Below are 15,160 nucleotides of genomic sequence, written 5' to 3'. Positions count from 1 at the left end.
CATCAATTTATACACATTAAAAAGGCAGCATTTAATCTTGGGGAGCTGTTCAATAGCTTTTATTTTGGTCTGGCTTCCAGGTAGCGTGTGAAGTATAGGACATCTGTTACGCTACCACAGGAATCCGGTCAGCTCGACAGATTCAGACTAATGAATTATTTGTTTAATGGTCTTAGATAGTGACTGTTCTACTCAAACTAGTAGAGAGAAATAAAATGTCAGAGTCAAGAGAAATAAAATGTCGTAATCAGGATTAAACAGTTTATTCCTTATTTTTTGGTTTACAAACAAAAGGCACCCATTGATTTTTTTTTTTTTTGAGTTTCACATTGAGCATGCCTGTGGCAAAAACTCCTTTTCCTCCTGAAAGAACACCATAACCTATGCTCATCATGCTTAAAGCAGAAGCAATGAAAAAAAATTGTCACCTTGAGAACCACATGAACACATTGAAAAATGAACATTACACTGTAACAAGTCTTAATGCAATCAACCTCAGAAGAAAAAAACATTTTGTATACTAGTACAGCTTAAGCATATGGATCCATGTTGTGTTGGCCATGTAAAATAGGAGCAACAATCTTTGAGCCATGAAAACAAGAAACCAAGAAAAAAAAAAGAAAAGAAAAAAAATGAAATATATATAAATACTTTGATGCAGGTGATCAATACACACACCATTGAAGCTTAAAAATTTGTAATTCAGGACATTCACTACTAGACGTACATGTAGGTGTTTAAAGCTGCTATGGCCTAAGACACATGAAAGCACAACCAAAGATAAGGTAAACCTCATGTATGTTAATTAAAGATTTATATGGCAAGGAGGATTAATTGCTATGAAAACCCAGAGAAATTCATGAAAAAAAAGGTAGTCTTAGCTCATGTTGTCAATTCTGTAACAAGCCAACATTTCTTGTATAAAAGACACATTTGTTATGCAACAAGACAGAATGATGAAGGCAACAGAATGGTCCAAGAGTTTAACAGCCACCGGTTGTAAACAGCATGAGCACATGACAAATCCTACATATATTTACAGAAGCAACTAAGATGGTAAAAGTAACATGAAAAACAAATGACCCATAATAATTACTAAAGAGGAAAATACTAAAGTAACAAACCATTCAAAAAGATGGTGGGCTACAGTTGGAGCTACCTGAAAAGTAGTGTACTAGCAGACCAATGAATAAAAGTCATGACATTGTATATCAACTAAATTAATGTCAACCAGTACTAAAAGTTTAAATGCGCAAGCATAATGGAGAAAAAGAAACCAAAAAGGTGACACCATTTCTCCTCTCAACTCCACCTGTATCCTCTACTGAGCTATGAGGCTGTTAGCCAAGAGGTTTTTGGCAAAAACAGCTCGAGACCAAATGACAAATGACATGACAAAAAAAAAAAAAAAGTAACCTGTAGAAGAAGCTTGATTTGCAAGATCTACTGATGCAAGAACAATCAGTTTGTAGGCACTGGATAAAGCCATCTTGTTACAATCTACATTGTGCTTGGTCGTAATTAGGAAACTAGCCAGTGCAGTTTACTGGGGACATACAGGAGTGCTTTGCTGTTGAGTGTTCAAGCAGGAAAAGTAAAAGACCGCCAATGTCAACTCTTGGTGTGGCACAGGTCAGTACGAGTGAGCTCCCCTGAGCCCCTGCAATGTCAACTTTCTCTTTATACCCAGCTGCCAGTGCAACTGTCTAACTGGTTGAAATGGCTTTGGTCTGGGGGTGGGGTTTGAAGGGAAGACAGTTTGAACATGATATCTAGGCTAGCCTGTCCCTGAACAAGACTCAACTGAGAGAATCATTCTTCAACTGCTGCCAACTAAATGTGCAAAACCGGCTCAGGCTGGAGTATCTGCTGTAAAACTGCTGTCATATGAAAACCCTAATCCTGTGTATAATACATTGTGTAACAGGCTTTTAAAACATTTCGATAGGCCTTTAGTAGCAGAAAACTGACAAGAACCACACAAACCTCAAGGGAGGAAAAAAACAAGGAAAACAAAAGAGTGTTGAGTTATGTTTTCAGGTGAAAAATAACTTACATAGCAGTTGAGTAGTCATTCTTCAATGAAAGATCACATAAGAGGAAGTCTGGACTGACTCAAAACCAGCTAAAGATTTGTGCTGCAGAGCATCATCCAATACATAGCTTTGTTTTGCAGGCAGGCAGTCAGGCAAGCAGACAGACGAGATGGAGCAGGTTTGGGCGCCCTGGAACATAAGGGTGTGGGGCCCTGCTTCTTTAACGAGTCCAAGTGCTGTAAGTCTAAGCATTGTTCATTGTGAGATGAATCCATGCCGTCGGTTTTGTGAAATGCTAGAGATCAGGTTAGATGGATCCGAGATATGCAACATTTATGCTGCTGTGGACTCTCCAGGCTTGTCCAGTAGCTCTGTCTGTGTTCATGGGTTTAACGGTTCCATTAAATCCTTGAGTGTCAGGGGAAACACGGGGCCAGAGACAGACAGCATAGTAACATTTTAAGGGCTTTGAGCTCAGGAACCTCTAAACGTCCACAGCCAGGGTTTCTTCATTTCGTCGCCCCTTTGCCTCCCCACCCGCCACCCTGTCCAAGGCTTATTATCTCATGGTGGAGGAAGCTCTGAAATAGGAGAGGAATTTGAAGCAGAGGCTCACCACAAAGTACCAGATGTTTCTGGCCATCAGGGATCGGGCGATGAAGACACGCCAGATGAACACCACCAGGATGGTGTTGAAGGTATAGCGGATGTTCCTCAGCCTGGGGAAAACACAATTACGATTAAGTAAAATAAATAAAAATTACAAAAAACACGATTACAATATTTTGGTCCGTTAGTGTAAGACCATTTATTTTGAACAGTTTTCTTTACACAGATGCATAATTTTTAATTCATGCCCTTTCTAATTCCTTGCCAGTTTGTGCATGCTGAATTATTATTATTATGAGCTTTGTTTAAACTGGGATTACTGCCACTCCGACTGTACTATCCACTCAGAATGATAATCTGAACAATTAGGCTGAATACAATATAAAATGTAAAAGACATCAGTAGTTAATGGAGGGATGAACTAAAGTAATATATTTTCCCGGGGCGCGGTATGTGTACATGCCCACTGCTCCTAATGCTTAAGATGGATTAAATGCAGAGATTGAATTTCATTACATTGTATGTATGTGACAGTTTCTTTTGGGTACAGTAGAGATTTATCCACTGTATGGTGACCTAGATAACTACTCTCTACAGAGAATGGCAGCAGTCTGTAAGAGCTCATCACATACAGAATTTGTTAGTGTCTGTAGTGTTGGCAGAATTGCTGATTTGATTGCACTCTTACTTGTTGAGGTGTTTGCGTGCAGCAGGCAGGCCCGACAGCTCTTCATTGAGGACGTATTTCTTGGTGCCCATACAGTAGCTTTCCATGTACTCCGCCCAGTGCAGCTGACGCACATCAAAATTAAACACCTACAGAAATAAAACCGAAGCATTTTCAATCAATTTTAAAATGCCAACTTTCCAGCGATTGACAAGTACAGTCTTCAACAATGACATGCTTTATGTGAGATGTAACTTGATATTGATTTGGTGACTTTTATGGCGGGTATCAATAGGCATTGACAACGTAAACAATATTTTTGTAAATTTGTACTGTTTCAATATGTGCATCATCTTGTATGTTTTGTTTGTGAAAAGCACTCTATAAATAAATTTCACTTACAAAAAGATTCAAGTTGAAACAGTAAATAGAACACTACAAATCAATATTAATCTAAATATACAAACCATTTAAACTTGAAATAAGAAAATGCAGGTCAACAAGTGTCTACAGGCACAATATATGCTACATTAGCATATATATGCTAAATGCCAAGGTAGCATGCCAATAACAATACAAACAATAAGTTATCACAGCGAGGAGCCAGCACTGAGCTCCGGTGGGCTTTGGCCTAATTTGACCCCCAGTGGTGCTTTCCACTATGAGGGGAGAATAAAACATGATCATTGGCTGAGAGATGAAGGCCCAGTGGCACATGGCTTGTTGGATAAGTGAGGTGGATCAGGGAATAGTGAGGTGGCGTTACGGTTGGCAGCCTTTCAGTCAGCACTCAGGGAAATAAAGGTTCTGAATCCCCAAGCAGCCTCTAGCTTTTTTGATGGGAGAAAGGCACTACATAATTAACCAATTTCAAGAACCATTTTTAAAATGAGAAACTTGAAAACACTATTCTATACTTACCAGTATAGTATTCGATTATTTTGTCATCAGATATGCTTTGGTCAAGAGAACAACTGACAATGTCTCATAGTACCAGAACAAAAGCTCTAATGTGTCAAGAGGACAAAGTAAAAGTCTCTCACTTTCCATCCACCAACATGCCCTCCACAAATGCAGATTCCTTCAGACAGTTATTATGAAAAACATCTCTGTTCACTTCAAATTGACGTCACTGTAAATGAATGACTCACTATTGTAGCCAGCCTACTATCAGACAGCAACCCAGCAGAGTGGTAAATCTGTCTGCCATCTCCTCAGTGTATACATGTCTGTTGTGTGGTGGGGTGGACATGGGCAACGAAAAGACAAACCGCGAATGATGGGAGGAATACCAAATTTCTTTTTTCCATACAACAAGATCACTGGTATTTGTGTCCTCCATACCTTCTTATCCTCGGGGCTCATCTGGGCAATCAGCATGCCTACGTTGTCATTGTTCCACACCCAGGAGTGACTGGTGAAATACTCCAGGACCATCATGGCTTTGTGGAGGCGTGTGATTGTCTTCATCATCCTATGAGTGGTGAAAGAAAAATTGAAAAGAAAAAAAAAAAAAAAAAAAAAAAAAAAAATTGGGAATGGATATAAGGTGATGGTAGCGTAGGGCCAGAGGAAGGTTGGAAAGATTGGCAAAACATAAGAGGGACAATGCAGAAGAGTTGCAAAACCGAGGAATGACCGCAAGAGTGTGGCAAGGTAAATAGAGAATAGGTGGCGGGATAAAGTGAGGTTGGTTGGACAGAGAGGAAGGGGTTGGCAGAGTAAATGGGAGGAATTGAGTGTGATAAAGTTCGGAGTAAGAGGAGGATCAATGGATGAAGAGCAGGACAGGGTATCATTTTGTTGGGAGGAGAGAGCAGAGAGAGAAGTTAAATACTTGAACTAGAGGGATAAACCTCAAAGAGTAACACAAAAATGCTTTTATAGCAAATTTTTTAGGGCAAGTTCTAATTTAGTCTCAACATCAATCATTCAACACTGTAAGAGATATGCATAAATAGTTCCAAAAAAATGTCACTAGAGGTTTTGCATTATATGCCATGACTTTCAAATTACAAAGATTTAATTAAGCAGATTTTAGTTAAACCCTTCAATCAATGGAATAGATTATCTGGAGATCAACAAAATCAAATTTGAAATAGTTTTCATTGAATAGGAAATTTCAGTAGCATGATATGTTAAGCTAAGCTTTAACATTAAAGGTGTTCACACTTTTGTACTCGTTTTAGAATTGTATCATTAAAAATTAACAAGTACACTGAAAACGTTTTACAGAAGTGGTTCCGATTTTTTAAAATTATATGATGTCACAGCACTGCAATTAGTTAGGTCTGTGAGTCTTCCACTGAGGACATTGACAATAAAACTCAGTTGAAGACTGACTGGATTTAGCCTGTGTGTCCAGAAGGACAGATGTGCACTGTCAAATGGACCTAAAAATTTAGACAAAACAGATTCAATATTCTACCCAAAATGATTCAAACGCAACAAAATGAATTTGCTTTGTCGCAGGGACACAGACGTCCCATGTATACAATATTGCCCTCCTGCTCACACAAGTGAATCCAGTTAACATGCTTCATTTCTGAGTTAGTTCAGATTTAGGGGACCACATGATCATTCACAACTAGTAACCAGTGTTGTGGTGAGTGCTGGGGTGAGAAATGGTGGTGGGAATGTAAAAACAGCAGTGCCCATTATTAGTGAGGGTTATAAGAGGGTTTCAGAGTCTTCAAACTGCACTTTGTAATTTAGTGAATTTTAAACTTCTAAATAGTAAACATTTAAAATTACACAGTTGTTGTTATGAATAAAAAAGGCCTAAATCCATTGATAGGCCTGTTCCATTTAGGTCATTTTAAACATTTACACTAATCGAGGCAGATTGAGATGACTCCGGTTCCTCCTGCGAATGATTCAAAGGAAATGGCATGCATGTTGATCAGCACAGAGAGGCAGAGATAGTTACTTACATTACAGCTGGTGACATACCCAATCAAATCAATCACACCCCTAGAATGTGAATTAGCTACTAAGCCAAATTATTTCAGACAGCCAAACGGTCAGTCAATCAATCGATAAAGATGTATCGTCGGGGAATTGTTGGCATGGCATTGGGTTTAAAGTCTGAAATACCTATAGCTTGTAATAAAGAGAACACAAATGTGGCTATCAAATAACATGCTTAGGGGTTGTATCATTAACTTTGTTTTTAAATAGCCAAACAACCAAATAAGTCCCATGGTGCTTCAGGATTTTCCATGATTTGGTGAGAAGTGTGTGGAGGAAGGGGGGGGGGGCAAACAATGGATGTCATGTTAACAGCATGGCTTGTTCACAAACAGGAAGTCTTTGAATTAAAAAAAATAAAAAAATAAAAAAAGCACACATTCTCAAAAACAGAGCAAAGCTGAAAACATGCTCCAATAGTAGCCAAATCTCGTTGTCATGACACCCTACACTAACAAAAGTCCAGTTGAAGTACAGACACAGCAAACTTTGTTTCTTCTGCCTAAGACCCTTCCCACATAACCTGTGGCTAGTGAATATATATATATATATATATATATATATATATATATATATATATATATATATATATATATATATAAAAATAACCGTATGGCGAGGGTGCGTTTGTGGGAAAGGTGGAGGCTGACTGGCAGGGGGGAGGGAAGTGCAGTGGGCAGTTGCAACCTTACCGGGGCTTGGAGCCTGTCAGCCTGAGATAGCCATCATAGATCAGGGCTGGCAGCGTGTGGCTGACAGTGGTCCAGTACTGATTAGTAAAGGAATTGGAGCGCAGATTGACATTGGGCCTTCTGAAGGCCTGCTCTAAGGGATTGGTCTTGAAGGTCATGTTTATACAGTACTCTGTAGGAGAGAGATACACATATGACAGGACATGGAGGACACAAGAGGATGAGATGAAGGAGGATGTGCGTTTCCTCCTCCAATTGATACTAGGCAAGATGCAGACCCTCTCTAATGGATTGACCACTGCTAGTCATAACAGTATGACATCAAAAGGGCTGCAGATTAAGCATCTGGATTCTTTTTTTTTTTTTTTTTTTTTTTTTTAAAAAGGCAACAGACCCGGTTTATTTCACTGACAATTCAGCAGCTAGCAGGTTTTTCAATATGCCAACACTCAGGTTGGGTTTCCAAATGAATCTTCAGACCAAGACCGCCTTAGTCCATTTATCAGCAGGACTGGGATGACCTTAGTGCTGACATTTTTGGGAACACAACTGAGAATATGAACATTGCAAAGAGCAAGATGTAAAGAGTGCAGAACCCATCAGTAATCCCCTGTATGTGAAGGAGAGCAGTTGGGTTATACATTCCTCAACAACAAAACTGCACACAAGCATCATGTAACACCTTAGCATAGCAGCTACAACTTTAGGCCACTACGAGAAAAGGGACAGGATTAAAGCAGCAGAGATGTGTGTTTGCATGTGTGAGAGGGGGTTTGGGCGTTGAAACAGCACAAGTGCGGCACGTCCGGGTCGGCGATGATGAGGTTACCTGGGCTCTCGTCCAATCAGCCTGAGGTACAGATCATAGAGGAAGGCCGGAGCCTTGTGGCTCACGGCGATCCAGTACTGATTGATTAGGTGATTGGATGTGAGATTAACATTGGGCCGACGAAAGGCCTGCTCAAGGGGGTTCCTCTTGAACGTGGATATTACATGGTACTCTAAGAAACAGAAGGTTGTTCAACACAAGTCATCAATCAGCAGTTATACTTTTTTTATGCCTGGCTGCTGGCAAAATAAATCTTGTCACAACTTTTCATTAAACTGAAAATACATCTCATAGGCTGATGTTACCTTGATTTACTGCAGCTAACCCAAATGTTAGTATATTATAATATTGTGTAGGTCACAAGATAAACAAAATAAACAGCAATGCAATAGGATGCTAATCCAATACAAAACTACCCATTTAAAAATACTGCATGTTAAAATGCCTATTGAGGGCAACTGATGCTTACAAAAGGCATCAATTATTTGGCAAAACAATTTCACCAACATTGTCTAATAGTAGCTATTCCGGAGCTTTTAATCATAATCGTCACATTTATTTTCAAGTCAACAACTGACGCCATTGTCAAGAATTAACTTTGAACCTTAGTTGGGCAAACTATCTGCTGTACAAGATTGATAGGGTAGATATCTCCAGAATGGCAAAAAAAAAAAAACAACAAGTTGAGTGTTGTGGGTGTTTTGTCAGTTTCTGTCTAACCCCTGAAGAGAATATAAAAACAGGAGAGCTGCACAACACAAGTTTTGGAGGCTGACAAAGGATGCAACCCTTAAAATAGTTTTTTTTAAGATACATCTTGGGCCTATCTGTGACTCAATTTCATTCACAGCATCCAAATTGCAACAAGATGACTTATGGCTGCACCACAGTGCTTACAAATTCAACTTGTAGGGCAAATCACTGTCCTTACAGTAAAAACCCCATGTTTTACTCCAAACCATAACATTTTAAAACAAACTAGTAGTTCTGCATTTCCATTTCTTCATACAAGTTCAGGACTGATTACCAATCATCTGTATGTAGTTTTTAAAGACAAGAAGTGTGATTGGTTAAACGTCTGTGGGAAATGTTCATAATCGCCTTCAATGTGTGCAAACAAAAACAAAAAGGGTGGGACTCCCTAAGAAAACTCAATTGATCCAGTTACAAACCAGAATTCAAGAGCTCTTGGTTTGGGTGTGGCAGGCAGTGGATCAGATTGCAATCACAGTATGTCATTAGACACAACGTTTAAACATACAAGTTGCTATTGTCAGGGGCTTTTACAGAGACTGTGTTTAGGTAACATAATATGAATCTTACCAACTTCCCCCCAGTGAAATGGGTTGATCCCACCGGTTGTGCAGTTGTAAACAAGGATGTTTTTGGACCTGTAATAAAAGGAATAGTCCAGAGGAAATTTTTTTTACAGAATTTTACTTTCAAAGTACAGTCAACCTTTTAATACAACTTCACCAGAAGATGCATGTGAGAAGGCATGATCAAACCTGTTGAGTGCCTGTGATCCAGAGTACCAAGCTGCAGCCAGCGTGGCATTGATGACCACATCCACAGGCACCAGGTCAGCCACCGCATCATTCGACGCTCTCATTGTACGCAGGATCCCCTTACCAGCCTAGAGACGGTGAAAGAAAGACCTCTATTGCATGGTGTTGCTATAGGCCAACAATTACATTCTCTATTTTACCAAAAGGCGGCAATATGAAATCCATATTTTGCTGTTTAGTTATGAAAAGGGGGTCTTGCACTTTGATCTGACAAGCGAGACTAAAGTAAATTTAGCTTTAAACTATAACAGCGCCGTTCACTCACGGGGCGCTTATCCACCCGTTTATAGACAAGATGCATGCTGTACTGAGCCAGATTCAGTGTGGTGCAAAGACAGAAAAAGTTTGACAATGCCATTAATTGCTCGATAATCTTGTACAGAACCATTCCCACTCCCTATTGTACGTTCGGTCAACTTGAACAAACTGGAACAGCATATGGTCTGGGAGTGTGAACAGGTGCATGAGTTCTGGCACAAAACAACATCTATACTATCTGATGTGATAGGATATCTAATTCCTACTGACCTGATTGTTTTGTTACTTAATGACAACTCTACGTTGAACCTGCTCAAGAGACAGAGGAAGATTTGGCTAGCCGGCTCAACTTCAAACAAGAAAATTATAGCTCAATGCTGGCTCCCCCACCCTAGTCACTTTGTATGAAACAGTGGTTGGTGTATCTTCTAGACAGTTATGCTTGAGCTCTCTACAGCAAGGATTAACAAAGCCAAATCAAATCATCAACTATCAACCTATGGAAAAGCACAGCAGCACAAATATCAGACCCAATGACCTCAGCGCCACACAAACTAGAGGAGAGTGACTAGGCATGGTGTGATTTCTGTTTGTTTCGTTTTCCTCGAGAATGCAGAGGGTGGGAGAGGGTTTTTGTTCTTGTTCAATTTGTGTTTGTCTGTTCTGTGCACCATCTGATATTACCAGGCACATATTGTGGAATTTGTTATGCATGTCTGAATGATAAATGGTGCTAGTAACAATACAAAATTAATCTAAAAAAATAAAAAAGCACAGATCTGCCCAGCACAACAGATTAAGCCAATGGTAAATCTCTGAAATTAGGTCGGAGAGACACTGGATTATAACGTGCATCATGTTGTGTCAGAATATAGACCCAACTAATTGATGAAATAGTTGGCAACCATTTCTAGAATCAATTTTATCGATTAGTTGGTGCATCAGAAATGAGATTCCCATTTATTTCTAAGTAAAATGGGAAAAGAAGCCTTTGCTTTTCTGAATTTGATTTGATAAAAATCTGTATAATCTGAAAGTTTGTGAACTGTTATGTCCCTATTATCTACCAATTGTGTCAATGGAGCATCTCAAGTAAGTTGTCCGTCATTTAAAGAAGTTCAAGCTCCAGGAGATTACAAATCTCAGAATTGGGCCAATAAGACCACTGCATTTGTATATAAACTTTCCTGTTGCAGCTTTTTGTCAAATAGATGACAAAGAAAAAAGTATTAGTCAAAAAGAACAGACAGGCTCTCATTACTGAATGTAGACCACCTAAACAGTTTGTCAATACTTACTGCAATGAATATTCCACTAGGTCCATTGTAGTTGTCAATCCAACCCTGAAAGAGCAGTCAGATGAAAAGGAGCATTACATTAGTACTGAAATGATAGGGTCCATTAATCGACATTTGTTTCCCCTTGTGCATAACTCTTGCCCATCACCTTTGAACAACATAACTTGACAGCTTTTGAATTTTCATCAGACCAGTAACTAATGGAATAAATGTCAAAATTACTTTGATAAACAATTGTTCATAGTTTGCTGGTCATAGTTACTCAAATAAAGGAACTGCTCGCTTTTCTTTAGCAAGCAATTTTTATATCCGTTAACGTGTTACCATCAGTGCATGGGGTCATACTGATGCAACCCTAAACGCTATATTTTACTTTTTTCCTTCAACAGGGTTAACAATGCCACAATAAGATCCATGAGATGGCAGAAGGGTTTTGAATTTCTCAAAATTTACGAAGCGCGGGCTCCTCGGTAGCTCACCTGGTAGAGAGCGCACCCATATACAGAGGCTTAGACCTTGACGCAGTGCCCGTGGGTTTTGTTTCTGACCTGCGGCCCTTTGCTGCATGTCATTCCCCTTCTCTCTCCCCTTTCATGTGCAAGCTGTCCTGTCACAAATAAAGGCTTAAAATGCCCCAAAAAATTAACGAAGTGCAACTGAATGCACCATTAGTGCCACATGCTTTTTCTTCGTCATAGGTTTACATAACTCATTCGCAGGGTTGGCAAAATGTTGCCACAACAGTGACTTCAGGAGAATTTTTTCAGTTCAGTTTTTTCTTCGCCGACTCCTGTAGTGGCTATGGTGTCTGGAAAAGTCAAGCTGCAGGCTTACCGGCAAGATAACATTACTGTCTTAGCTGCATGCTATTAGCCGGTTAGCTACTCTGTCCATTTCTTTTTCAGTTGGACATGCTAAGTAGTTGGGGGTTGGGGGCAGAAGAAACAAATATACCGTGGGAAATCACAGATCCTGCTCTTGATATCAAATGCCAAAATAAAAAAAAAATAAAAAAAAGTATTTCTATCGATTTGATTTAAAATGTAATGATTCGCTCCGAAAACTGAAATGTAATTGGTGTTGAGATCTTGCCAGCTGTCACACCAATTAATCTTGGGTGCCATGAAGAATTTAAAAAGCAATGCATACTACTAGTCTAAATCACTCACTGGGAAGGGCTCTTTCCAGCTGGCTCCTACTATGGAGGGCCTGACAATGGCTACGTTGAGATCTCCAGCCTCCTGCTGCACCATATACTCAGCCAAGGCTTTGGTGTAGGTGTAGGTGTTGGGACGCTTCCCGATCAGCTTGGGTGTCAGAGCAGTCACCAGCTCCTCATCCATCCAGCTGGACAAAGAGAAAAAAAAATAAATAAGTCTCTTATTTGCTACATTTAACCATCAAAAGTAATAGAGAAAGTATGAGTCTTCAACCCTGTGAAATGAAGACTAAAATTTTACATCCATGCCAACTGCTCTGTGAGGCTGTACTTAGCACAGCGGTGCTTTGAGCTAAATACTAACATCAGCATGAATGTTTGTACAACATGCATGCAAATCCATTTAGTAGATGTTGATATTCCAGGTATGAAAACTTGGACCTGCTGGTGGCACTAAAAAGAAAAAAGGTCAGGGAATCACCAAACTCATTAGAATTTATCTTCTAGAAACTATGAGCATCTGTACGACATTTCTTGCCAGTCTATTCAGAGAACAGACCTGGTGTGAACATTAATATATGAAAAACAGTCAGTAACAGTATTGTAACAAATTACGCAAACTGAAGTGCTCACCAACTATGGCTCTAACACTCTCAAAAATGTCAAAGCCTCATAGGCATGTTAACAGGAACTTTACTTGGGTCTTGAGGAGCTGCAGCATGTATTAATAGACAAACCGAAACCCTCACTGTACCTTTACCACTTGCTAATTTATTCTGCTAAGATTAACATCGCTCACTCACCACACACACACTGAGCTATATCTAAAGAGGGGCTACGCTACTCCTACAATTTAATATATAAATGTGTGGATTGCATTTAAACCCAGTCTTGCCATTTTCACGCAGTAATGTGAGCATCAAAGCTTGCGTGGCATTTAACAAGTAGTTCTCATCTACACTTAACACACATATGTCACGTATGCATGTTTGACAGTGAAGTCCACCCGGCCGGGTGCTTGACCTTCTACTTGGTGAGATTGTTTTGCATTGCTTTTGCAATTTGAAAACTGTTCCAACAAATATTTTTAGTAAACTGAAACCTTCAAGAAAAAAACTGAATTGCAAAGTTTAACCAAAAAAATAGATAGCATGAATTTCCGTCAGCTTGTGATACTGAACCACAGACTCTTCTTGGACATTATACCTTTCCTGTTGACTGCTAATGACTGTCTTGTATGGACTCATTTTCACTTATATTGGCTAGATCATTTCATGAATCAATATTAAGCTGGGTTAACTGCTGGTTAAAAAAAAAAAAAAAAAAGTACAGTTTTATTACAGTTTACACAAAGTTAAGATGAACAGTTTGGTTTGAACTGCAGGTAAGAGCAAGTAGCAAAAGTAACACTATCACTATGAATGTAAAATGTTCACAACTCTGCATTCAGCTAGGTCTGGATTTCCTCTCAAAAAAAAGCCACTTTGCTCATTTGAAAGCCATGATGTCTCTCTCTCATGGGCAGGCCTAATTCTCTGGGCGAGCAAAGCAGAGAAAGGGGAGCAAGAGCAAGATTCCAGATCGGCCCATCTGAGCTTTCGTTTTCTCAAAGGCAGAGCAGACTACCCAGGGCTTGGTTTACACCTATCGCCATTTCTAGCCACTGGGGGACCATAGGCAGGCTGGGGGAACTCATTAATGTTAAACAACCTCAAAGAGAAATATTCATGTCATGGGACCTTTAAAATCCAACAGTCAAACCCAGAATGTTGTCTCTGCAAACCTCCTAAAAAGCTGGACGCTACTATGTATAAAATCCCTCAGAATCATCCACTAATATCTACTCACTCTGTAGGCTTCTGCTGTTTTACTAATCCAACTCCGCTTCTACAACATAAGTGCTATTAAGCAGCCGTTTACTCTATGGCCATGGCTAAGCTGGCAGACTCAGTGTATCACTGACAACCTTAATACATTCCTACTTGCTTTTCATGCATCTAGCAAGCCAAAGAAATTAAGCATCCTCTTAAAAACCTCAACAATATTCCCATGTTACTGTATACTAATGCCAAAAATATCATCCACACATCTGTATACATAAACAAGGCAATCTAAAACAACCATCACCACAACAGTTGATTGTGCAATAGCCATTCATTGGAAAAGGTGCTGATCAACTTACTCCAGCGAATCGATGAGTCTGCGGTAGTCTACGGGGGGAGGGTATACAATTTCCTCAATGAGCTCTCGATCACAGTTGGCATAGGCTGTGGAAACGTGAAGGAAGACCTCCAGGTGCTTCATCCTGTGGGCCAGTGCCAACATCTTCTGGGTGGCCAGGACATTCAGCTGCATTGCATCTCTGAGGAGGAAAAGGAAGTAAATAAAGTTCTGACCTATTCAGTGGATGAAATGAAGTGACCAAATACAGTGTGAACATTTTTTATTCTTCAGTTATGTGTATTAGCAATAGGGGACTAAAAACAGAATGTTTCGGCGTCCAAGTGAGGTCAAAACCTGCGAGATAATATGGATACCAATCTAATGTCTCGAGCTAGGATTTGGTTAGCCTAGCACAAAGACTGGAAACTGGGAGAAACTGCTAGCCTGGCTCTGTTCAAAGTGAAAAAAACATCTACCAGAAGCTTAAGCTTACTGATTATGATCTTGTTTGTTATACATGGAAACTCATTTATAAAGTTACATTGTGTAACGGTTTAATGATGAACAGCCATAAATGGGCAACACCCATAAATTACAGTCTCCTGCCCGCTAATCATTCATTTGATGGAGTAAAACACAACAGACCATAACTATTTTCCAATTAACAAGATCAGGAACAAACACATTGATAAACATGGTTAACTTAAACAGGGCTCAACGCTAACTTTTTAAAGTGGTTGCCAGGCTTGGCAACCAGGCATCAGCTTTTGGTTGCCGAAATTGACAATAAGGTTGCCATGTTTTAAACGGTCTATATTTGGAGCAATTCATTTTAATAATGAAACAATGAGAAAATGGCTTGCATCATAGCTTTAGCGGCAGACTGTTTTACATCCCGCTGTTGGAATCCT

General features: G+C 39.6%; 1 protein-coding gene across 2 annotated transcripts in view; it reads right to left on the bottom strand.

The window, feature by feature from the left end:
* Positions 1–868: 868 nt before the first annotated feature.
* Positions 869–15,160, bottom strand: part of far1 (fatty acyl CoA reductase 1) — a 34,742-nt gene continuing 20,450 nt past the window's right edge. The window contains exons 5-13 of one of the 2 annotated variants that reach the window (XM_039808956.1): positions 14,269–14,448; positions 12,097–12,274; positions 10,928–10,972; positions 9,312–9,439; positions 9,127–9,194; positions 7,804–7,975; positions 4,657–4,786; positions 3,334–3,461; positions 869–2,755 (exon numbers count right to left, since the gene is read on the bottom strand). In XM_039808956.1, coding sequence (XP_039664890.1) covers positions 2,596–2,755; positions 3,334–3,461; positions 4,657–4,786; positions 7,804–7,975; positions 9,127–9,194; positions 9,312–9,439; positions 10,928–10,972; positions 12,097–12,274; positions 14,269–14,448 — 1,189 coding nt within the window. In that variant the 3' untranslated portion in view covers positions 869–2,595. Of the gene's footprint in view, positions 2,756–3,333; positions 3,462–4,656; positions 4,787–6,974; positions 7,147–7,803; positions 7,976–9,126; positions 9,195–9,311; positions 9,440–10,927; positions 10,973–12,096; positions 12,275–14,268; positions 14,449–15,160 lie in introns of both variants that reach the window. The other variant, XM_039808957.1, reaches the window with a different exon arrangement.

This window comes from Perca fluviatilis, chromosome 8, assembly GCF_010015445.1.
Source record: "Perca fluviatilis chromosome 8, GENO_Pfluv_1.0, whole genome shotgun sequence".
NCBI classification, from domain to species: Eukaryota; Metazoa; Chordata; class Actinopteri; order Perciformes; family Percidae; genus Perca; species Perca fluviatilis.
Note: the sequence above shows the minus strand (reverse complement) of the source record. Positions and strands in the feature narration are given on the sequence as shown.